At 49.6% G+C, this 23,147-nt stretch overlaps 1 protein-coding gene across 5 annotated transcripts in view; it reads left to right on the top strand.

Annotated features, from left to right (window-relative positions):
• Nucleotides 1-23,147, top strand: part of tcf7l1b (transcription factor 7 like 1b) — a 34,380-nt gene that overhangs the window by 3,885 nt on the left and 7,348 nt on the right. For all 5 annotated transcript variants that reach the window (XM_062451846.1, XM_062451842.1, XM_062451845.1 and 2 more), the window contains one exon: nucleotides 17,752-17,829. In XM_062451846.1, coding sequence (XP_062307830.1) covers nucleotides 17,752-17,829 — 78 coding nt within the window. The remainder of the gene's footprint in view (nucleotides 1-17,751; nucleotides 17,830-23,147) is intronic.

Here is a 23,147-nt window from a genome sequence, read left to right on the forward strand (position 1 = left end):
TTATCTAGCTTTTTATGGGGTAATGGAAATGTTGTCCTGTTTTTGTTGTTGTTGCATTGCTTGGCATCCGTCTCTAGATGGAGTAGGGATGGATTATGAGGAACACAATGTGTTTAATGCGCCTGAGGAGAGCTGAGCTAGTCAGACAAGTCTTCTCGTCTCAAGATGTGTTTGTGGACATCTTCCCCCTTCCGGTCTCCTAACAACACAATGATTAAAACCTCATCCGCATTTTGTATACTGTTTTATTTTTCTGCGTTCTGCATGTCGAATGTAATATCTCTGCACGTTAAACTGTGATATCTGCATTACATGCTGAGCTAGACAAGCCTGTTTGTGGCAACCCTGGGATGTGCAATGTGAGGGACTGGAGGCAGCGCAGGCCCCAGGGGACCAAAGCCGTAACTGATTTAAAGCCTGCTCTGTGTCGAAATTCCACTATAATCCACAGAGAGTTGGAAGAGGAAGGCTGGATTGTACCGAGTTGTTTCTCCAGACTGCTGTCATGGGTGAAGGAGACGGTCTCTTCTGGCCGGAACGTCAGTATGCTGATGTTCTAAGGCCTTGTGTCCATAGACGTGAGATATTCTGACCGGGCAGGCCCGCTGAAGGAAATATGCACGATTACAGGTTTCGCAGATTGTCAGATCCATATTTTGTCACTTGACTTCCCTCTTTGCCAGTGTCTTAAAAGCTGTAGTTGCTGGATTGTAAAATGTCATGTTTACCTGTCCTATTACACATTCAAGTCATTGTTTGGGTCCTTTTGATTCCACAAATGTAATAGAGACTGTTCTTAATGAGGTTTTGTTGTTTGAGATACAACATCATCTCTCAGACAGAGAACAGCGTCTATTGTACCGCAGTGCATTACTCACTCAGTACAACACAGGACAGCCCAGAGTGAAATACCTCATGCGTGTGAGAGATGTCAGGTGAGTGAGAGGGCTTAGTCAGTCAAATAAACATTCATCAAGCGCATAGTAGGACATTAGATAGCCCTTGTAAAGTAGTCAATCAGTCTGTCATAACTTTTTGTTGGGAATTCACATCTTTTGTCTCGTCACACGTTGGTTTAAAAAATCTCGGGGCTATGGCGTTTTGTTTCCAGTTTGTCTGGTGGTTTTGGTGGTAAAATGTGTAGACAAAGAAAAGTAAATAGTGACATTGTCCTGTGAAATAAAAAGGACCTCTCCTTGCATAAGCAAACAGTGCTGATGTGGAGTTGACTTTTCATCATGCTGCTCACTTGCCTTTTCTACTCACCTTGCAGTGTTTGTGTGTGTGTGTGTGTGTGTGTGTGTAAATATGTAGTATGTATAGGTGAATGTGTAGGAGTATGTGTGTGGGAGAGTATGTGTGTGTTTGTGTGTGTGTGTGTGTGTGCTGTGCTACAGTAGTAACAGTGTATAGGACTGCCTCAGCGTTGTGGGCCACTGCTGAAAGTAATCTGAATGTTAGCTTGCAAATATTTTTTCACCAAGCACTGTGTAAACAGAGCTAACATTTTTGACTAGATTTATGTTTTGGAAAGGTTTTTTTCTTCAAAGCCAAACAAATCTACATCAATTAAGTGGCAGTATTTTGGGAAAAAGCTTGTATTCACCATGAAGAATGTCAGGGCCTGCTTACATCTCAACTCTAAAATTATGAATTCATAATAGTGGATTTCTAGACTGGCATAGGAGTATATTCAACAATATTCAAGCATACTAATGATGCCAACCAGATCTGGGTATTCATATTAGTATTGATTTGTGTGTTAATTGCTGTATTGATTCGCATTCACAGTAATGGAAGTGTTTCAGATTTTTTGGGGGCAAAATCTCGGCCCAGCTATCTTTCTCTCAGGCGAAGGATGAATATTGGCATTTGCATGTTACACTCAGTTTCAACGATGCTGCTACTGAGTTCATAACAGCGCTGGTGCAGAAGTGTGTGAAACTCTGCCAGTCCTGGACTCTATTCCTCCCTGTTGGGTCTCTGTGGGAAGCAGGAGCTGGCGTCAAAACCTCCCGCCACCCCTCGCCTGCTAGCTCACCACCTACCCTCCCTCCCTCCTGCCATTAGAAATTCTGTTTATAGCCATCTCTGGCTTCTCAAGAGCAGAGCCCATCAGGAGAATCTCGGCGCCCTTTGAGGAAAGGATAACCGAACCCTCCCCTCTCCTGCCCCACACTCCCTGCGTTCTGTGACATCAATGAATCCCTTTGAAGTGCCAAGATGAATATGTGTGCAAAAGTGTTTTTATCAATGTATTTATCCGAGATATGTGTTTTTCAACATTCGTTAGGTTTGGCCAGAACTAGTGCAGAGAGTTCCAGATCCGGCACAGTACATTTCCTTTAGAAAGTCAACTGACTGACGACTTTTGGTTGAACGTTAAACATGAAAGCCTTTCGAACCACTGTTGTGAAATACTCAAGCTTTATCTAGTTTGAGCCTCACAGCAGAAAGCAGTAATGCAGTTAATTACCTCACACTGGATATACCTACAGATGAGCTACTTTCGTAAACGTGTCGACGATGAAACAGACTTGTGAACATGCTCATGCGAAGACACCAAAACCAGTTGGCGGCAGGAGACCGCTCTGGTCTTGTTGCTCAGTAGCGTTTGGAAACCGTCGTCAGCAGATGTGCGTTTGTTTTCTCGTCTTGGGGATGGGTCGTCATGGCGCTCCGAGCGTTGGATGAGCTAAGGCAGCAGCTATGCAGTGTGAGTCCCGGAGACAAAGGCGTCAAGCCCAGCGGAGGTAAGGGCTGAGGCCTGACACCAGCAGTCGGAATCTCCTGCTGAACAGCCCAGCTCAGAGCAAGGCCATACAGCTGATAATTATCACCCCAGAATTTTTTTGCTGAAAAATATGTGGAGGTTTATGGAGACGGACGGACGGGGGGGTTTGGCTGGATCATATATCATGGGAATAGCAGCTGGTTGGAAAGTGCATGTTCTGTAGAATTAAGTCCAAGGCCCCTGTTGTGGCCCCCTATTAGGCTCAAGCCCCCGATGAGGGGAGTTTGGCCCCCTGATTTTATCAGGGGGGTTCTCGGTAGTAACACCCTTCTACTTTGGTGATGGGCCTGACTGCTGATTGATGGGTGTGGAGGGGTAGCGAGGGATGGTGGGGGGGGGGGGGGGGGGGGCGGTTGGGTGGGGATGCGGCAGGCTTAGGCCTTCCCAGGGTCCTGTAACACACGGTAAAAATCTGGCCCTCACATAGCGCATCCTCGCTGACTTCTCCCAAAGAAATGCTAGCTCCCCTAATGCGTACACTAAAGTCCTCACTCCACGCTAATAAAACCTGATTGTAAGGGTTGAGGCTCCCCCCCATCGAAATAAGGTTTCATCCATCTGGTATTCAAAACAGCTGTTTTCAGTTGAAGCAGAGCAGGCAGCATGAGAGCCAGAGAGCAGGGGAGAGGAGAGATTGTTGATGAGATGAGTTGGTGGGAGTGTAAACGAGAGGCGATACGGGCTCCACTGTTCCTCCTGTCGTTATCCCGGGGTCGGCCAGCTTCCAGACCTTGAGGCTCTCTCTTATCTGAGGGCTCCTCTCACTCAGACGGCCCCGCTACTCTGCAGCCGACCAGAATGCCTTGCTGTTCCCTCACCGGCCAATCAGAAGGCTGCAGGAGGAGGCTATCCGATCCATCTGCGTTCCTTGGTACCACGATGACTATCTGGGTTTGCCTCAGTTAATTTAAAGGCTATGAAAAATTGCTTTCTCAAGGCTTCCTGGCTAACCTTTAAGGACAGTAGACATGTCCCGGTCCTGTCTAACACCGTCGTCAAACTGTAGCTGCAGATGACGGGCGCTCCGACCTGGACTAAATTAAGAAGAGGACGGGTATCTTTCCAAGGGTGCAGCTAGCTGACAGTCAGCAGAGCAGCTGTTCTTCTTGTTGAAATAGTAAATCAGGCCGGATCCATCCGCCGGGCTGTGGCCGGGCCGACTCGAGGCCCCTGGAGACCGGATGTAGCGCCAGCACGTTGCACCTGCACGCGCTCCACGCTCACAGGCCGGGATACCTCGGTGAAGATGTGGAGGGTCCCCAGACATGCACTCACACACACTAGCTCACACACACATGCACGCACACACACACTCGCTCACTCACTCATGCACGCACACACACCCTCGCTCACTCACAGGCACACTCTCGCTCACACACACACTCACACACAGCTATAAGACACTCGTACTGTGTCTTCGTATCACATGACACATGATTAACGATGAACATTCGTTCCCCGTAAAGATAAATATACACTACCTTGCCAGACTTTGCAGACTTTACAGTAGATCATTTGTGGTGCTGAATTTTGGGATGTTTAAGAGGGCTCCATTTTGACATGGGAAGACATTCTCAGCACGGTTTGATTGTGGTCGAATGCAGCCGCTGCATATACCATAAGTTCCATATACCAGGAGTTTAGATCATAGTGCCATAGTAAGAGGAGTGTTTTTGAAAGAAAATATCAATTTGTTGAACCGAGGGAGTTAACAATGTTGCTGATTTGAAGTCATTTGTAGAATAATACTGATGTAGAACTGAGTGCTTTCAGCGCAGAGCTATAATTTGTTTCGAAGATGTTGTTTGGCCAAAGCTTAGCTTTTCAACATGGATGTTGTTCTAACATTCTGTTCCTCATCGCCTCACCGTGGTCTTAGCTACCTCCACATAACCCCAATAAACCAATTGTTCTCGTTAAGGAGTCACAATGTTCTGCACAGCGTTAAATGTTATTAAAGCCACAGTAGACACAAGTCATCTGAAGTCTGTGGCTCCTTTATCTCCAGCAGGACTTGTGGATCACCTCAGTAAAGAGGAGATGTTTACAGTGTCTGCTTCTGTTGATGGTGTATGCCAGCGCTCGTCCAAGAACCCTGACCTGTTTGGTCTCTGTTCAGAGTATTATGTCACGTTATTCAGTCATGCTGACAATAAAGGCCCTTTTTGAGTTTTTCCGGCAATGCTTTTGGACTCTGAATGGTGGTGGGATTCCCCTCACTGTCCGGCTTGAATTATTCAGTGATTTTGTTTTTGGAGATTTGGTCATATTGTTCTTTGAGGTGGCCTTATTTATCTGAAGTAAAATGGTTGTAATTTTGCAGATTGTAATCCTACAACGTCGACAGGTAAACCAGAACCGCTTTGAGAACTGCCTCTGTCAAGTCCCAGTCACGACCGGCGTGATTATTCACAACGCCTGTTTTCGGATGTACAGTATTCAGCGAATGTTTCTCAAGGTCCTTGTGTTCTCAAGGTCCTTGTGTTCGGTTGCTTGGTCCACAACTTTCCCCCAAATAATCCCTCCCCCAATTTACATGGTCGTGGACAAAATCCCGGCTAACGTGAAAGACTTATTTGCTGCAGTTTCAGACTTGCTACATTAGAATAAAAAGATCCAATCAAGCCTATATGACATGGAGTAGGCCAAGGAGGTCTTTTGTTTGACTTGAACATGGGCTGGAAGAGCTAGCTATTGGAAACCCCTGAAGCAGGCTTTAGGGGCAGGTCTGATTCTCGTGTGAAATGGGAAGGGTCTATAGCTCCCGGCTGACTTGACTTGGGCTGTATGGGTGTGTTGGCAGGGGGATCGCTGGTCATGAATAGGGTCTTTGACTACCTCAGACTGGCCCTGAAAGGCAGGACAAAGAACCCAGGGCAACGGCTTAGAGCTTCACAGCTGAGCTACAGAATGCTTCGCCCAGGCTTTCTCCCTCCTTGCCTGATTTAAATACTACAGTGGCTCGAAGCGGTCTGTGCGGACCAGTACTCGCATTCACTTCATCCAGCCCACACTGGCCGTCAGCCTTCCCCACTGGTTTTGTTGACGATATGGTAACGATCGTAGCATGTTGACGATATGCTAATGGTCGTAGCATTTTGACGATATGCTAATGATCGTTGCACGTTGACGATATGCTACTGCTCGTAGCACGTTGACGATATTCTAATTATCGCAGCACGTTGACGATATGCTAATGATCGTAGCACGTTGACGATATGGGACACAACGTCGTTTTGCACAGCCCGGAATCGAACCAACAACCTTCTGATTAATAGCCCGACTCCCTAACCGCTCAGCCATCTGACTCCCTTCTTTGAATATGCATCAGGGAGGTGCAAACAAACAGATGAATATTCTACCTCATTCTTGTTGTTTTTGTCAGTATTTTTTTATATATATCTGTCTATCTGTCTCAGGTTGGCGCTCACCTTCCTGGGCTAAGTTGTTCATTTGTTTGCCCTCAGACAACACTGAGGTGTTGGACAATAAACAGGATTAAATCAGATCAAGAGCATGACCTCAAATTAGCCGACTTGCTTCATTACGTTGATATAGCTGTGTGTGCTCCTGCACGGTTTAGGAGTTGCAAAAGAGAGAGGAGGAAGGTGGGGGTGGAGGGGAGGGGCGGGGGGGGGGGTGGCTGGGTCGAGAAAGCCCTAAATCTTATCAACAGAGTTAATGGGTCAGTTGAGTCCTGTCCAGACACTCTCTCCCTACAGGGCGTCCTATTTCAGATGTCACTCAGAGCTTTGTTTGCCCCCGGGGTAAAGGTCGCGGGGTCAAGGTTCAGGGGCAGTTGGCCGAGTGGGCAGCTAATCCTGGGTTTCCCTCTGTGCATCCGCTCTGCTTTTCACACCCGCCCAGAGCTACGCACACTCAGAACAATACACTTCACTGTGGCTGCTTTCATAATAGAAACAAAAAAGAAATCTTTTTGTTTGTTTTTTCTTTGCAATGTTGTTAGTTGATGGGGTTTTCATGGTTGTATATTTCCTCATGGATTTCATGACGTTTTCTTAGAACTTGAGGCTTGTGAGATCTTAGTGGAAGCTGTCAGTTTCTGCTTTCTGCTGAAAAGCTGTTGTGTTTCCCAGTTGTCCTACTTTCGCTAAGTCTCTTTCTCTAGTCACCTTTGACCTCACTTCAACAGGGTATTCATCGGACTACAGCTATCTGACTTACTATTTGCATGCAAGAAATCGTATTGTTTGTGAGGTTTTACATGAGAACATTTAAGCGTTATATCAAGATCAAAATCCTGTTTCGCACCTCAGAATAATCTCACACCAGGTCTCAAAAAGTGTCTCACAGTCATAGTCCCACACCTCGAGACTTTTCTAGCCAAAGACCCCTCCCTCCCTCCTTCCTCCCCCCACCCACGGTGTCAGTCTCTCTCTGCCCTACCACCACCCACGGTGTCAGTCTCTCTCTGCCCTACCACCACCCACGGTGTCAGTCTGTCTCTGCCCTACCACCACCCACGGTGTCAGTCTCTCTCTGCCCTACCACCACCCACGGTGTCACTCTCTCTCTGCCCTACCACCACCCACGGTGTCAGTCTCTCTCTGCCCTACCACCACCCGCGGTGTCAGTCTCTCTCTGCCCTACCACCACCCACGGTGTCAGTCTCTCTCTGCCCTACCACCACCCACGGTGTCAGTCTCTCTCTGCCCTACCACCACCCACGGTGTCACTCTCTCTCTGCCCTACCACCACCCACGGTGTCAGTCTCTCTCTGCCCTACCACCACCCACGGTGTCAGTCTCTCTCTGCCCTACCATCACCCACGGTGTCAGTCTCCCTCCTTCCTCCCCCCACCCACGGTGTCAGTCTCTCTCTGCCCTACCACCACCCACGGTGTCACTCTCTCTCTGCCCTACCACCACCCACGGTGTCAGTCTCTCTCTGCCCTACCACCACCCACGGTGTCAGTCTCTCTCTGCCCTACCATCACCCACGGTGTCAGTCTCCCTCCTTCCTCCCCCCACCCACGGTGTCAGTCTCTCTCTGCCCTACCACCACCCAAAAATGTCCTCCAGTCAGGCTTATTATGCTCTTTCACGCAGACCAAAATTGCAGCTGCATGTAGAGAGGTCTGGATCACATTAGCTCAGGCGCTGTGATTTATAAATTGTTTCTCAGGCCATAAATCCCTGCTGTAATTGTGCACAAGCTCCCCTCGCCCCCCCCCGCCCCCCTCTCTCTTTCCTTCGTGAAGGCTCTCTCTCTCTCTGACACACACACACACGTTCGTACTCACTCACACATACTCGCTGACACACACGCACTCATGCACACACACCCACAAACGTACAGTGCTTGGGTCATCCGTAATTGTTTGCAGGAGCGAGCACTTAAGATTGAGAAGAAGTTAGTTTCATTGTGAACTGGGGTAGATTCGAGGGGTTCTCTGGGAGGAATCTCTGTTATACGTAGATATTTTCCTGCAGTTGTTTCTCCCTGAAGGCTGTTAGCTTGCATGTCCAGCTTGCATGTCCGACTGAGCGGTCCTGGATGGATCAGGGCTGATTTGGATGAGTGTTGTTTGGACTGGTCTGGATGGGTCTAGTTTAGTCTTGGCTGGGCTGGGCTGTTTTGGACTGGTCTGTTCAGCGCTAGTCTCTGGATGTTTCTGGTCTGGTCTGGGCTGGTCTGGCTCTGCATTCCTGAACACTCTCAATGTAATTGGTAGGACCCTGCCCTAAGCTCCTGCTCTGGAAATCTGATATTAGCAGCAGCCCTCAATCCTAATCTCCCCGCCCCTCACAGATTGAAAGATATCATAGGTAAAACAGCCACCTGATATGAAAGGCAATATGCAACCTTCGGATATATTATTTCCAATAATTTTTTATTGTATTTAACGTAAGTAGTTTCACTGTAAACTTGTAATTTCTAAAAGGATTCCCCCTAGGCCTATTAGAAACTCTCCCTCAATGACAGTATTAGTTTTCCTTAGGATTCTTCCCCCCCCCCCCCCCTCCAATCTCTGATGTGAAGTCCAGCGTTGACAGAGAGAGGCTCCCAGGAAGGTGAAGGTCCCCTGCTCGGGTTTACTGCTTGTTTGGGTCTCGTGAGGCTTATTGAACCTTGAGGAGGTAGAAGTGCCTCCTGACCTCCTCTGGGCTCACCAAGCCGCCCTTCCGAAGACGGATGTTTCTGGAATCTGACGACTGACAGGGTGGAGAAAGGGGTGGCCTTTCGCTCAGTACATCAGATGACCTCAGCTCTGTTTAATATTATTTGGGCTGTTTAGTTTATTTTATTATTTCTTTCTTTTTGGGGGAGGTTGTTCTTTAAAGTTAGAGGTATTGTCTCTTTCTGTCTGTTGTCTAGTTTCTGGTAAGAAGTGATTCACAGTGAGTCACATTAAATCTGTATGCTTGTTTTAAGTGTCTGCAGAGAGACGTCTGTTGGCTGCGATGTTATGATTCAGTGACTTGTGGTAAACTTCTGATATATTGAGAAATAGGAATGCAATGCGCAAATGTGGAGTGTTTTATGTATCTGTGTACAAGTGAGAGAAAGAGAGACAGAGTCAGAAAAAGAGAGAGGGTATGCGACAGGAAAGTATATATGTCGAGTGAGTTAGCATTGTGAGGAGAGGGATTTTAAGGTTAGACTCTTGCGTTTAGAGATGAGGCAGAGCTCTGAATCTGTGTGTGGAGATGAGTCAGGGCTCTGACTCTGGGTGTGGAGTCGAGGCAGGGCTCTGACTCAGGGTGTGGAGTCGAGGCAGGACTGAGACTGAGGTTTGTGCCTGCTCGCTGAGCAAACACAGGAGGCATCTGCAGGCAGCTGTGTGGGGGGAGGTGGTGGTGCCCTGGGCTGGGGTGTAGGGTGTGGGGGCAGGGCAGAGAGGTGGTGGTGGAGGGGGTGGTGTTGGTGGAGGGGGCTGGGGTGTAGGGTGTGGGGGCAGGGCAGAGAGGTGGTGGTGGAGGGGGTGGTGTTGGTGGAGGGGGCTGGGGTGGAGGATGTGGGGGCAGGGCAGAGAGGTGGTGGTGTTGGTGGAGGGGGCTGGGTGGTGTTGGGGAGTGAAGGGCCGTAAGTGAACACAATCAGCCCTCTGTTTTCATAAGACTTGTGGTATGTGAGAGCAGAAACAAATGTGTTTAATTTAGGCCTTTTCTCTCTCTCTCTCTCTCTCTCTCTCTCTCTCTCTCTCTCTCTCTCTCTCTCTCTCTCTCTCTCTCTCTCTCTCTCTCCCTCCCTCGCTTCCTCTCTTGCTCCCTCTCTCTCTCTCTAACCCTCTCTCTCTCTCTATCCCTCTCTCTGTCTCTAACTCTCTCTCCCTCCCTCTCTCTCTCTAACCCTCTCTCTCTCTCTCTATCCCTCTCTCTCTCTCTCTGTCTCTCTCCCTCTCTCTCCTTCACCCCAGCACTCGCCCTGCGTTTTCAAACTGACTTTTTCGTGAAGGTGCTTCTTCGCCTTCTGCCTCTCCCTCAGTTGGTCTTAAAAGGCCAAATAAACCCAGGTTATGTGTGCTCTCTCCCCAGAACACTTCTGCAGCAGTTGGCAGGCTCACGGTTGTTTAAGATGAAATCTACTCCGAACCACAAATATTTATCCACGTTTTCTGTACACAGAAAGTGGATTGTTATGTGTTTTACTTTAGTCCAGGAGGGAATATTAGATGGAAGTATTTAGTCTGTTCTGTGAGGATGTTTGGTTGTCTGCTCATTGCTTTCTACCCAACCATGTCAAGCACCATGCACTACAGACGCTCTACTCTGCTAACCCCTGCTGTTTGAAGTCAGTGTGTGCTTGGTTATGAATGACATGTGTGGGTCTCAGTGGAGTGTCATTTGTGTTGATTTGGTTTTAGTCTTACCAATTTACACCCTTCCCCGCCCCGCCCCTCACACACACACACACACACACCCCTACACACACACACACACACACACACACACACACACACACACACACACACACACACACACACACCCCTACACACACACACACACACACACACACAGGCACACACACCTATTCTACGTCGAGCTCTGCAGTAATGCTACAGCCAGCCCCTGCTAACCACCACATGTTCTGGTTTTAATTATACAGGGCTTCACGCCTGTAACTGGGACTAGGCTTCTCCCTGAACAATAAAAGGTTGTGTTCCTGCACAACTGGACAAACAATGCCAGAAGGAAACAATGAGAAGGACAAACGTCTTTGAAATGATCAGTGTAGCTGGGGTCCGCCACAGAGGCAACTGACACAGAGCTACAGGGTAGTCTGTAACGCTCACAAACAAGCTACCTCAGGTATAGAAAACCACATAACTGACTGCGCATAATTGACTTAAACAGCATTGCTGCCTCCTTTGCGTTTATGACATAGTAAACCCTGCACCAGATGGGTGATTATTTTCTTGTGGTTCTAATTTTACTTTCCGTTTTATTCGACTCGCTGTTGTGTTGCTGTAAGACAATTGCTCGTTCATTGTGTTCACGTAGCAGTGAGGCCCGACAGATAGGGAAACTGGACTGAAGTCAATGAAGTGAACTAAAGACTGTGGCCTGCTTCGTTTTAAAGGAACACACTTTCACTCTATCCCTCCCTCCCTCCCTCCCTCCCTCTCTCTGTAACTGTCTAAAGCTCTTGCAGCAGGAAGCAATGATTCAAGATCATGTCACCCCCCCACATCCCCCCTCAAAAAAAAGCATAAATATTCAAATTAACCCTGAAACAAATAAGTGCTTACATTGTAAAATGTAGAGTGTGCGGTCTCACTTTACTGAAAGCTATGGGGGTTAAGCCCTGACTAGACAAGGTTCAGCAACATGATAACAAAATAAGAAAGCCAATCACCAGACTCAGCTGGGCAGCATTCGATCCCATCAAAAAACCACAAGTATTTAGGTCTGTCACTATAATATATATTTATTATGTCTAAGTGCTGCTCTAACACATTGGCGTTGCTGGCAAGTACCATACCCCGAGACTCGTTTGGTACAGTTGAGAATATGCACGAGGCAGTCATGTGACAGGAAAGCGTTTGGAGTTTGTGATTCCTTTTGCCGAGTCGTTTGGGTTGTTTGGTTTTGTTTACAGAGGAACATGCATCGCTTTCTTCGCACAGGAGGTTAGGAGAGTGTTTTAGTTGTGCAGATATCTAAGTACACGTCAGGCTGCTGTCTGTCAAAAACTTAAAAACAAATTCTTTATGGGAGACGAACATGGCAGGGAAGTTTGGGATCCAAACCTCAGGGTGGCTGGATGTTGTGTTTGGTACAGACCAGATTGGAGCTTGGAGGAACCTCTCAAAGTTCTTGGGAAAAGCTCTCAGACGTGTTGTTAAGACCTCCCTCACACTGTCTCCCCCTCTTCACTCTCCTCTCTCCCTCTCTGGGCTAATAGTTCTTTTGTGTACGAGAGCATGTTAAAAGGCCAATGAGCCTGGCCTTAATAGGCCTTGTTGCCGTGGAAACCGGCGCACTCTGGGCGGCTGACCTCTGACCCAGTTTTTTTTTCTTCCGCGGGGGCCACGAAACAAGAGAGTGCGTTCCCGACCCGCCGGGTCACAATGGAGAGCCTGACGGCCAGGGGGAGTGGCCTTGTCACAGTCACTTAACTTCACTCCCTCGGGCGCTAATGGACACTTTCAGTGCGCTAGCCGTTAGCCGCATGCTAGCTTTTGGGAGACCAGCGGGTGTCTCTCGGTGGGGTCAGGGGGTGGTGGTGGTGGTGGGGGGGGGGGGTTAGGGTACGGAGTGACGGGGCAAACCGTTCACGCCGCCCGTCCATGTGATCGTTTGTGTCATGTTGTTTTCTGTGTCTCTGTGTTTGTACGGACCGAATCCTAGTTTGTTAAAGGTAAAAAAAAAACACGGTCGTGTTTTGCTCAAGCTCAATGTACAGACTTCTGCTGTTAAAGGGTCCGGGAGCCCAGACTGCCCTCTGTACGTACGCTATACTCAGTTTACAGTAAGACAATGCATCGAATCGTCTTGTTATGTTCTCTCAGTGCTCCCAACAGGTGGACAGTTTATGTTTATGCAGAAACAGGCATAAACAGTAACTGTGTTTATAGGTAGGACCTAAATACTGTACGCCTGTATATCCATGGTAAAGAGTTATTTTTTCCATCAATTATGTTTGCACCTAAATATTTTCCCATCATGTTTTCTCTCTCTCTCTCTCTCTCTCTCTCTCTCTCTCTCTCTCTCTCTCTCTCTCTCTCTCTCTCTCTCTCTCTCTCTCTCTCTCTCTCTCCCTCTCTCCCCCTCTCTCCCCCTCTCTCTCTCTATCAGCCCACACAAGACAAACTGCTGTAGCCATGCCCAGGGCTATGCTCTCTATCATTCCTCCATCCATTAAACACTAATTAGCACAGAGGACCAGGGTCTTGCTTAAGAACTGCATGTGTAATTACCTCTAAAGTGGGCAAACAAAGGGCCTCAATGCAAACTACGGAACCATGGGCGGGCCTTACTAGCTACGATTGTCTTCACCCCGCAAGCATATGATTGTGTGTCATGCATAGATGAAGCCATGGTGTCAATGACTCGCATAAGCAGGTGATATTAGTGGAGGTGGGGTGGGGAAGGGGGGCTGGGGGCTGGGAGGGGCTGGCGTGTAAGCACTGTCAAGGCCTTTGTTTGCAGCCTCTCTTCATATGGATGGGGGGTAATTAACACCTCGACCCAACAGCACGCTGTGTGGCCCATTTGTTTAGTGTCGGCGGGGCCAAAGCAAAACAATGGGGAGGGGCCCCCGCACACAGTTGGTGATTGACATTATCTGCTGAAGCAATCCGTGGTGGCATTCCTTCTTCTCTGGTGCTCAGGAAGAGGGGGGAGGGAGAGAGGAGGGGAGGGGAGAGGGGAAGAGGAGGGGGGGAGGAGTAGGGGGAGAGTGAGGCCCCGTTGCAAGTTTAGGGCTAGTCTGAATAAACAGCAGCTAGAATCACTGCCCTCTTCCAGCGTTAAGGTTTTTATTTAATAATACTTTTACATATAATATAGATATAGACATAGATATAAATAGCCATCTAGTAACCCTTAAATAATGAGACAACGTATAAGTAATACTTTTTGACATTAGAACTTGTTATTTTCCGTGCCTGTCAATGAAATGACATAGCCTCAAGAACATGAGCAGTGTGTCGTCGCCGAGGTGGACAAGGACAGACGTGCAGCAGGACTCAAGTCTGCCTGCGCTCAACGTTTGGGATGGGTTTTTTCTCTCTCTTACATTGACATTTACATTTAGTCATTTAGCAGACACTCTTATCCAGAGCGACTTACAGTAGGTACAGGGACATTCCCCCGAGGCAAGTAGGGTGAAGTGCCTTGCCCAAGGACACAACGTCAGTTGGCATGACTGGGAATCGAACTGGCGACCTTCGGATTACTAGCCCGATTCCCTCACCACTCAGCCACCTGACTCTCTCTTCTCTCGCTGTCACTTTTGGCAGAGCGTCTGACTTAGTTTGACAACAAATGTCCAGACATCTGCCTCCCCGCTCCCTGCTCTGATGTTGGCCAGCAGTGAGGCACCACACACTTCAGAGATGACAAAGCCACTTGGCCGAGTTCTCCCCCAGCTCCGCAAGAGCAGTGTAACAATTAGAACCCGGCCCTGGCAGGCAGCAAGCCTCAGAGAACACATGCCGCATTCTCTCTGTTCGAAAAACCAAAGGGCCTTCATCTCGGCTTTTTGGAAAATGCATATGGCAACGTCGCCACCTTTGTCGCATCAAGGCCCCCTCTGGAAAGTAGCACATGCCACTGATGTCTATTCTGAGGTCTGGAGGCTGTGGAAGGCTGGAAGACAGAGAGTTCCGGAAATGGATCAGATAGTTGCTGAACTTCACTTTGTTAACTTTGTTTTCTACTCCCCGGCTGTGGGTGTGTGTGACACTATTTATCAGAGCCTACTCCTCGCCAGGGCAACATCCTGAACAAGGCCAGCGGTACGCTCAGACTGCTCCTAATGAAATTAGGGGCATATGTAGAGCATTACAGACCTACCCGAAGTTTAATGTAAGATGTAATTTCTTGAATTTACTTTATCCAGGCTTTCAATCTTTCACAAATGTTGGAGATCCCTTTAGCCGTGTGTTTCCGCTCTGTCGAAGCGGCTTTCCTTCGACTAACTTCTTCGTTTACTCTCTGTTTTCATTTCCTTTCCTGCACTCATACTTTAAACAAAACTAAGGGACGAAGTCTGTCGCAGAAAAAAAGGCAATTTGGAATTAATTTCAAGCAATAATTGAAGAAAAAAAATTCGGAAGGGAATTATCCAGAAGCTTGCTGAGCTGTTAATGTTGTTTTTGAACAAAACTAAGGGACAAGTCTGTCACAGAATCATTTTAGAAAATCTCTTTCGTACTCATCTTAAACAGTAATAATCCAAAGTCCTGCTGAGTGGTTCCCTGGTTCCCTTGTTGTGTGCTGGGTCCCTGCTCTGCTGGTCAGTACCTGTACCCAGCCTCGCCGCCCTGGCCTCTACGTCCCGGCCTCTACTCCCCGGCCTCGCCGCCCCGTCCTCGCCGCCTCACTGGGGAGAGACTTGTGAGGAGGTGAGGGGGGTCAGAGTGTGAGGAGGTGGGGAGGGTCAGAGTGTGAGGAGGTGGGGAGGGTCAGAGTGTGAGGAGGTGGGGAGGGTCAGAGTGTGAGGAGGTGGGGAGGGTCAGAGTGTGAGGAGGTGGGGAGGGTCAGAGTGTGAGGAGGTGGGGAGGGTCAGAGTGTGAGGAGGTGGGGAGGGTCAGAGTGTGAGGAGGTGGGGAGGGTCAGAGTGTGAGGAGGTGGGGAGGGTCAGAGTGTGAGGAGGTGGGGAGGGTCAGAGTGTGAGGAGGTGGGGAGGGTCAGAGTGTGAGAGGCTGGATCTTGCAGGGGAAGCTTGGAGAGTTTTTCGGGTGTCTGCAGTCGGTAGCGCCATGGAGCGCGATGGCAATTATATAAAGCAGGCTCTTATAAAAGTGCCTGAGGGTATGTTCCCCTGTCCTGGCAGTAGCTGTCAAAAAGGGGAGGGAGGGGGGCGGGGGGAGCTGGGGGCACGGTGGGGGGGGGGGGGAGGCGGGGTACGGTCATGCAAGAGCAAACGTTCACAATGGAGCTGGTTTCATTTGTGCAGGGGATTCGTGATTGACATAGATTAGACAGTGAAAACTGTATTGTTTTGGTGAATTTTTTTCCCCCTCTCTCCATAGAAAGCAGCTCTCATTAGGCACCATGCTCCGAGCTGAGCCGAGTTTCAATAGGGAGCTAGCAGCCCCTAAAAGCAACGGGCTCCTGACAGTTGTATGGACGAGGGCCCATTAGTTGGAACCTGCAATTCAGCCTTGAGCAGTATGGTTGAAATAAGGATGGCTGATGTCAACTCTAAGAATTTCCCCCCTTTTGGATGGGAAAAAGGAACCCCTTCCTCCTCCCTCTGTGCTCTATTGGACCCCAGCTGTCAGGAAACAATACCCTGAGCCTGTGCCCACAATGTTTTTTTTTCCTTATTCCCTCTTCGCTTTTTCCCCCCTCTCCTGCTGTAATGTCTTTGCCATTTTTAACCTGAAGTCGTCCAAGCTTCCTTCCTCCCCAAAACTCTCATGATGAATGACGTTTTGAAAAATAAATAAAAAATCTTGTTCAAATGATTGTCAGCTCTCTCGGGGAGTCTTTTGACATGTTTAACCAGGCTTTCATTCAAAACATATATATAAATATCTTGACGTATCTTTTCTGCGGTAGCTCATGCAGACATAGTCGCATTTTGCTGATAGACATGTGTCAAGCAACCAGAAATACGAGGCATTCTCCTTTGAGAATCCTTTGCATTATAAAACATCCTTTGCAACAGAGACAAAGTATTTGGGCCAGTGCTAGCATTCCATGCCCGAAAGGCAACTTGGATGATACGTGATACAGAAAATCCACGTGTGCTTGCGCAAATGCAAAAGCTGCACAGGAAAAACCCCTTTAATTAATTTGAAATTGTTGGATAGCATCGAGAAAATCCACATGCATGACAATCTGCTGTATCCGGTGTTTAAACTGATTCACAAACCAGATGGTTGAGCTCGGATGTGTGCAGGACTGCAGCTCGGGAGGGCCTCAACGAGTGCAGAGAGACCGTAGACCATTCGAGCACTTTATACATGATCCAGTCCACTAAGGTCCTGCTTGGGAGACGTTGCTATCGCGGGAACAATCAGTCAATACAATAGTGTTCAAAAGTCTGTAGTTATTACTAGGAAACGCCATGGAAACCCCCCATGCTAAAGCGAATGATAACAGCTTTGATAGCCACGTGAAAAATGCCATAGAAAACCCTGATGCTAATGCTAATAGTATGACGCTAACAATGAGGAGGGATTAATGTGGTCCGGGTCAAAAGGCCAAAACCATCGAGGGGGCTCACTCTGGATTCTCCACCGGGTCTCTCTCTCTCTCCCCTGCTACCCAGCCAGACCCTCTCCTGTTGGGCCCGCTCTCCAGCTGCCCCCCCCCCCCCCCCCCACCCCTCCACCACCCCCACCCGCACCTCGACAGACACCCACAGCTGGGAGCTGGTTTTTCCCTGACAAACGGCAATTTCACAGTCCTGCTCCAGTTTGCTGTGTTCACATCCCTCTCCCCTCTGTGCCAGACCACCCCCACCCCCCTCCTCCCTCCTCCCCTCCTCCCCCCCCCCCTCCTCCCCTCCTCCTCCCTCCAGTGGAGGCCTGGTCTTCTGCACACGCACGCCTGTCAGAGTGGAGGCTCCCAGCTTGCTGGCAGTCACGCCACTTATGACACCGTCCACTCTGGTCCAGCGGTGCTGCCAGGTCGCACACCTCAGCCTTGGAACGCTTGGTGTTTGATTGGCTGTGCCCCAGAGCGAGCAGGAGAGTGTTGGGTTATATCTGTGTGGGCTAGAAGGGTGGTGTCGTTGAAGTTGTGTTTCAGAGTAGAAGTTGTCGATGGCGACAGTTTCTTCTTCTTGTTAATCCTCCCGTTCTCTTCCTGCAGTACCTACACATGAAGTGGCTGGACGTCCCAGGAGCAGCAGGCCTCAAAGATTCCCGCTCCCCGACCCCTGGACACCTGGTGAGTAACTGACCCCGACCCTCATCCCCTCCCCTCCCATCCCTCCGCACCAGCACGCTCTCCCCTCCTCCCACGCTCCCTCCGCCCTCCAACGTTTCAGCGTGTAGCTCGCCTCTTCCCTGCTCCCTGCGATCCTCCACCCTCGGGGGAGAGAGCGGGTGACGAGCCCAGCCTCGGTAGTCATCCGAGGGCGAGGTGTGACCTGAGCAGACCTGTTGGGTCAGTCGACCCGCAGCGGGAGGAGGAACTGAGGAGACAAGATTAGATAAACACAGTAGCTAGACCTGTCCTGCAGTGTGGTGAACACACCAGGATACGCCTCTACCGGGTCATACCATGAACAATCTCCTCTCAGGGATGTTGTCGGTTGTTTGTTGTGGTGAGACAGGCGCCGGGGGGGACCCATGCCGACGGCGTAACTCAGCCGGTTACCGTGGGGATCCTGGCTAGACGGCTCTTGTTTTGGTTTCGCAGTTAGTTTTTGGTCGGATGACAAACGCAGAGATGCACTTGACAAAGTCCTCATTGAGGGCCCGTCTCTGAGGCAGCCGGGGAGCAGAGCTAGCCCAGGGCAGTCAGTGACTGCTCTATGACTGACTTCACCCCCAATTGGAAGCCAATTAAAGATATTTTATTACAATAAGTGCTGACCTGTCAGTGACTCTCTCTCTCTCTCTCTCTCTCTCTCTCTCTCTCTCTCTCTCTCTCTCTCTCTCTGCTGGACACAGGACCCTGTGTGCTGTGTTTTGTTCCAGCCAATCTCTTTTATTTTATTTACCTAATATATAACATTATGAAATGCATGGGACAGCAAACAGTCACAGTGAGGCAGCGGGGTAATGCCAATTGAATCAAGGAGAAAATGAAAGGTTGCATTGAAGACTTGTGGTGAATAAGTGTCTCTGTGTGTGGATGGTTTCCACAGTAGTAAGTCATGTATGCCTCAGTCTCAGGATCCATGTACAAAGAGACATAGACCACGCTGTGTGCTGGCTAGCTTTGTGTCTGAACTTTATGCGCATACTTTGCATCGAGCAAACCACGAAGACCAGTGGAGAGATGTATTATAGATAATGCCATTTGACGTGTCGCATCTGAACTTGTGTCCAAAGGGAATGTTTTAATTGGCGTGCTTGTTTGTCCAAGCTGGCCATGCCATGACGGATTGGCTTTGTTCAGACCTCTCTTAAAGGTTAGACGTGGCCAAACATTTCAGGTCGAACTTTTCAGGTCTGCCTCCCACCCCTACACTTCCCCCCCAGCCTCCGCCGCCCCCTCACCCCCGTGACCACACTCTGGCCTGCTGTCCAGCCCCCGTCTGATCCGGGGAGGTCCGTGACCCAGATCCCATCGTCCCAGACACACAGCTCCTCAGAGGGCCTGGAACCCCCCACTCTCCAGAGCTCTGATAGAGAGGCACCAGCACATACCCTGGGCCCAGGGAGAGCGGACCGAAACACCCAACTGTAGTCCACACACACACACACACACACACACACACTCCCTCCCCCCCACCCCCCTACCCTGGGCCTTAATGCCAGCCAGACCCTCTGACAGGGATCCAAGCTGATTATGTGCTCATTACCCCGCCGAATGAGTGAGAGTGGGAGCAGGGGGAGGGAGGAGTGAGGAAGGAGGAGGTGAGTGTGGGGGCGGGGGGTTCAGGAGTCTGACTCCCCAGGCCTACAGGGCCCCCAGGGCCCAGCGCTGCACTAATGAGAGCAGGGGGAGCGGATAGACGCGTGTGGGGGGCCTGGGATTACCGCCCAGGGCGCACAGAAGCCAGAGAGGGGTCTGGGGAGGGGGAGTCATGGGGCACCAGCGGGTCTCCTCAAGCACTCACGTTTTAGAGGTATATATATTCGTGCTATTCTTCTGCCGAGCGCTCATTACATGACCTGACATTGTATATTCATGACGTCTGGCCGTGGAGTGTGTTCTCATCTCATATTGACTACATGGAATGTGTGTTGGGGGCGGGGAGCGGGGGGGTGGGGTGCAGGGGGCAGTGCGCACATGCAGCGCGCACCCCCTTCGACGGGGGGTAAATGTTGAGTGTCTATAGCCAGAGGTGGAGCGCTGGATCTGGGTCATGTGATCACGGTAGGGTCTGAGCTGATTGGTCAGCTGTTGAACCGTGACAGTCAGGGGATGATATCATCGCCTTTGATCAAGTTCCTCTTGACTCCTGATCAGCAATTGTTCCTCCTAATGCCCACAAATAAGGATGGTCTGTTAGTATGGAGCTGGGGTCTCTCTCTCTCTCTCTCTCTCTCTCTCTCTCTCTCTCTCTCTCTCTCTCTCTCTCTCTCTCTCTCTCTCTCTCTCTCTCTCCCTCTCTCTCCCTCTCTTTGTGTCTTCTGGGGGAACAGAATAGAGGGTTGTGAAATAGAAATCAGAGTCTCCTGTCGATGTGAGAGGCCGGGGGAAGTCTGTTGTGTCGCGGTGCAGATTGGGTCCATAAGGCCTGTATGCTAATCGGAGCCTGCTTCGGCCAGAGAGCCTCAATTATTCAAGAGACAGGTTTGTTTAGCATTCAGTTGGTATTGCTGTTGCTAGTAAAGTGTGTGTGTGTGTGGGGAGGGGGGGGGGGTAGTCAGCGTGTCTATGGATGCCCCTTCATACCCATCGCCCCCCATACCAAGCCCCAGTGTTCAGAGGGCTGCCTGGTCATGAATAATACATCAAAGACCATCCTAGTCCAGGTGATTCAGGCTTGTCAGTCCACCAGCAGGACCTGAGCTGGGCTGGAGAGTAGAGGCTGGAGGATGAACACGTATGGAGGCTGGGGTCTGAAGGCTAGGGTGCGGAGGGTAGAGACCAGTGTCTGAATGTGGCATATGTGTCTACACAGCGAATAGCACCATCATGTCGTCGATACTCCTCCACACCCAGCCCAGTCATTCGTTCATGTGTCCAGCGTACACTCAGTCCTGAAAAGCTAGCATCGCTTATCAAGTGACTGGCCACCTCACTGGCTTACAAGGAGAGCAGTGAGCGCTTAATGAGGTGGAACTGCCCAGGCTAGTGTCCCAGGAGCAGTCACCGGATCTGGTCTCTGTCACTGCTGAGGGGGGGGGGGGGGGGGGGGGGGTCTCTGTGGTGCTCTGTTGTGTCGCAGACCTGAGACGTTGTGACAACTGGCGAGGGTCCCTTGTGTCAGCATGTCATAACTCACTTAGTCTCCAAATTGCTCGGTAAGTGAATTGAAGTGGCACAATGACACGCATTCGCATTCCACAGATGGCTAGTCCGTTGAGCGTCCATTACAATTTTCAACACGCCGGCCTGAATGAGAGGGTTTTCACAGCCCAAGTTGACCATGAAGCGCCCAAGTTTTTGTTGACGTGATACCTACTTCTAGGCCCCCGTCCCCCCACACACACACACACACACACTCCCCAGACCTTTGACAGGGAGTTGTCCGAGGGTTGGCTGTGTTCCAGTAGGCATTGAACAACCAGAGTCCTTCATGAAATCAAAGGCTTGGATAGCCCTGTGCTGAATACTGATCTGAGATTTAGACTCACCTAGGTAGCCCCACACTATGCTGCAATGACTGACACATTCAGGAACATGGTGCTGCATTTGGGAGCAACAAACATGTAACAGCGTAGACATATATATTTTGTCCTTGACCAAGAGCTTGCAAAATATTATACGTATTATAGTTTGTGTAATGACATAAAATGTTCCTTTTTTTTTTTTTTTGATCTTTATCTAGTTAATTATGCGTGATGAGCTTGTCCTCCCTGTTCCTTTCACGAGCTTGGTTAAAAGTGCCCATATTTTCACCGGCGTCCCGCCACAGCAACGTGACACCGCAGTGTGTCTTATTATCTTAACCCAGAATATTTAGTCCGTTCACCCTTTGGGAGAGCAGAGGAGCAGGCGCGACGCTCCATCCGGCCTGAAAGGCGTGAAGTCTGGATTCTAAAGGCATACGACACAACGACACGGTCGCATACTCGCTCGCGTCCGCTTCCTGTTGCCGTTGACAAACAAGCTTTGGATTACTCGGCATGCCTGGCATTCTTTGGGCTCTTTCTTTCCCGGAGTTTTGAAAAGGCCTCTGAGCATCCCACCCAGAAGTGGTGGCGCTGCAGAAAGGAACACACAAAGCAGGGTAGGGTTATTCAGTTTTGGTCTGCGCTCTGTTTGCCTAGTAATTCAATTCAGATGTGCAGGATCCAAAAACATGTTTGCTTGAATGAAATCCACCCCCCTCTGCCCCCCCCCCCCCCCCCCCCCCTCCGCCCATGGCCCATGCTTTTCTTAGCCAGGTTCCAAGTTTAACGTCCAGGCAAGGTGCTGCCATCCTGGCCCTTACAGGCTGCTGAACAGGCAGCCACCTTGTCTCTGGGTCCTGGCACAGCAAGCTCCTGCTAGGTTTCGTCTCCCTGTGACTGCTGTCTGTTGACTCTCAGCCTGGAGACAGCCAGGAGCCATGTTGTTCTGTTTTAGGTCTATCTTAAGAACTTCAAAATTTTTTTGGGATGGCTTTTGTTTTAAAATCGGGCGATGTTCGTCAGTTAACGAGGGGTACTGGTTATAGGCGGCTCTGTCACGTGCGAGTTGTTTATATTTAAAACACGGCTCGTATTCCTGCGGTTTCCTTATTACACCTTGTCCATGGATCATGAAGGCTGTCGGGGGCTGGGTGCGCATTACCTCCACACACACCCCGTCTGAATGGAGGTATTGATGGGCCTCAGTGAGGCCGCTTAGTTAAAGGTTGTGATTAAACTTTTGGCCGCGATCCTCACTTTGACACGACGGAGGTCGTGTGTTCGACTGCTTTTCTGTTCTTTAACGACGGCCCAAATGAATCCGTTTTGACACGAGCGCTATAATTATATTCTCTTTCCGAACGCTTTTTCCCTGTGGGTTCTGAGGTAGTTGTTAGTGATCGGTGGACGAGGTAACCATTCATGTCCTGGAGGCAGGTAAGGAGATATCCCCCCCTCCCTCACAGAGGTTCAGAGAGCTCGGCAGGACAGAAGGGTTTATCCCGTGCAGGACGTTCTCTACATAGTCCAAAACATTTGGGATTTTTTAAAATCCAGTGTTTTTCAAACTTAAAATGATGTGCAGAGCGAATGCACGATTGGTGAATTCAGCGTATGAATTATTCATGGCCGGGATTTCTGATTCTCACTGAAGTGCTTCCCACAATGTGTTGGCACTCTTGCCTAGGAGTGCCAAACAGTGTTTTATACAGAATAATATTCAGCCCCATTGTACATGAAGTAGAGCAACAAAGCCTATGTGAAATAGACATGGAGCATGGATGCAAAGATTTCAAAATTTCAACCTTT

The sequence above is a fragment of the Osmerus eperlanus genome, chromosome 25, assembly GCF_963692335.1.
Source record: "Osmerus eperlanus chromosome 25, fOsmEpe2.1, whole genome shotgun sequence".
Taxonomy (NCBI): Eukaryota; Metazoa; Chordata; class Actinopteri; order Osmeriformes; family Osmeridae; genus Osmerus; species Osmerus eperlanus.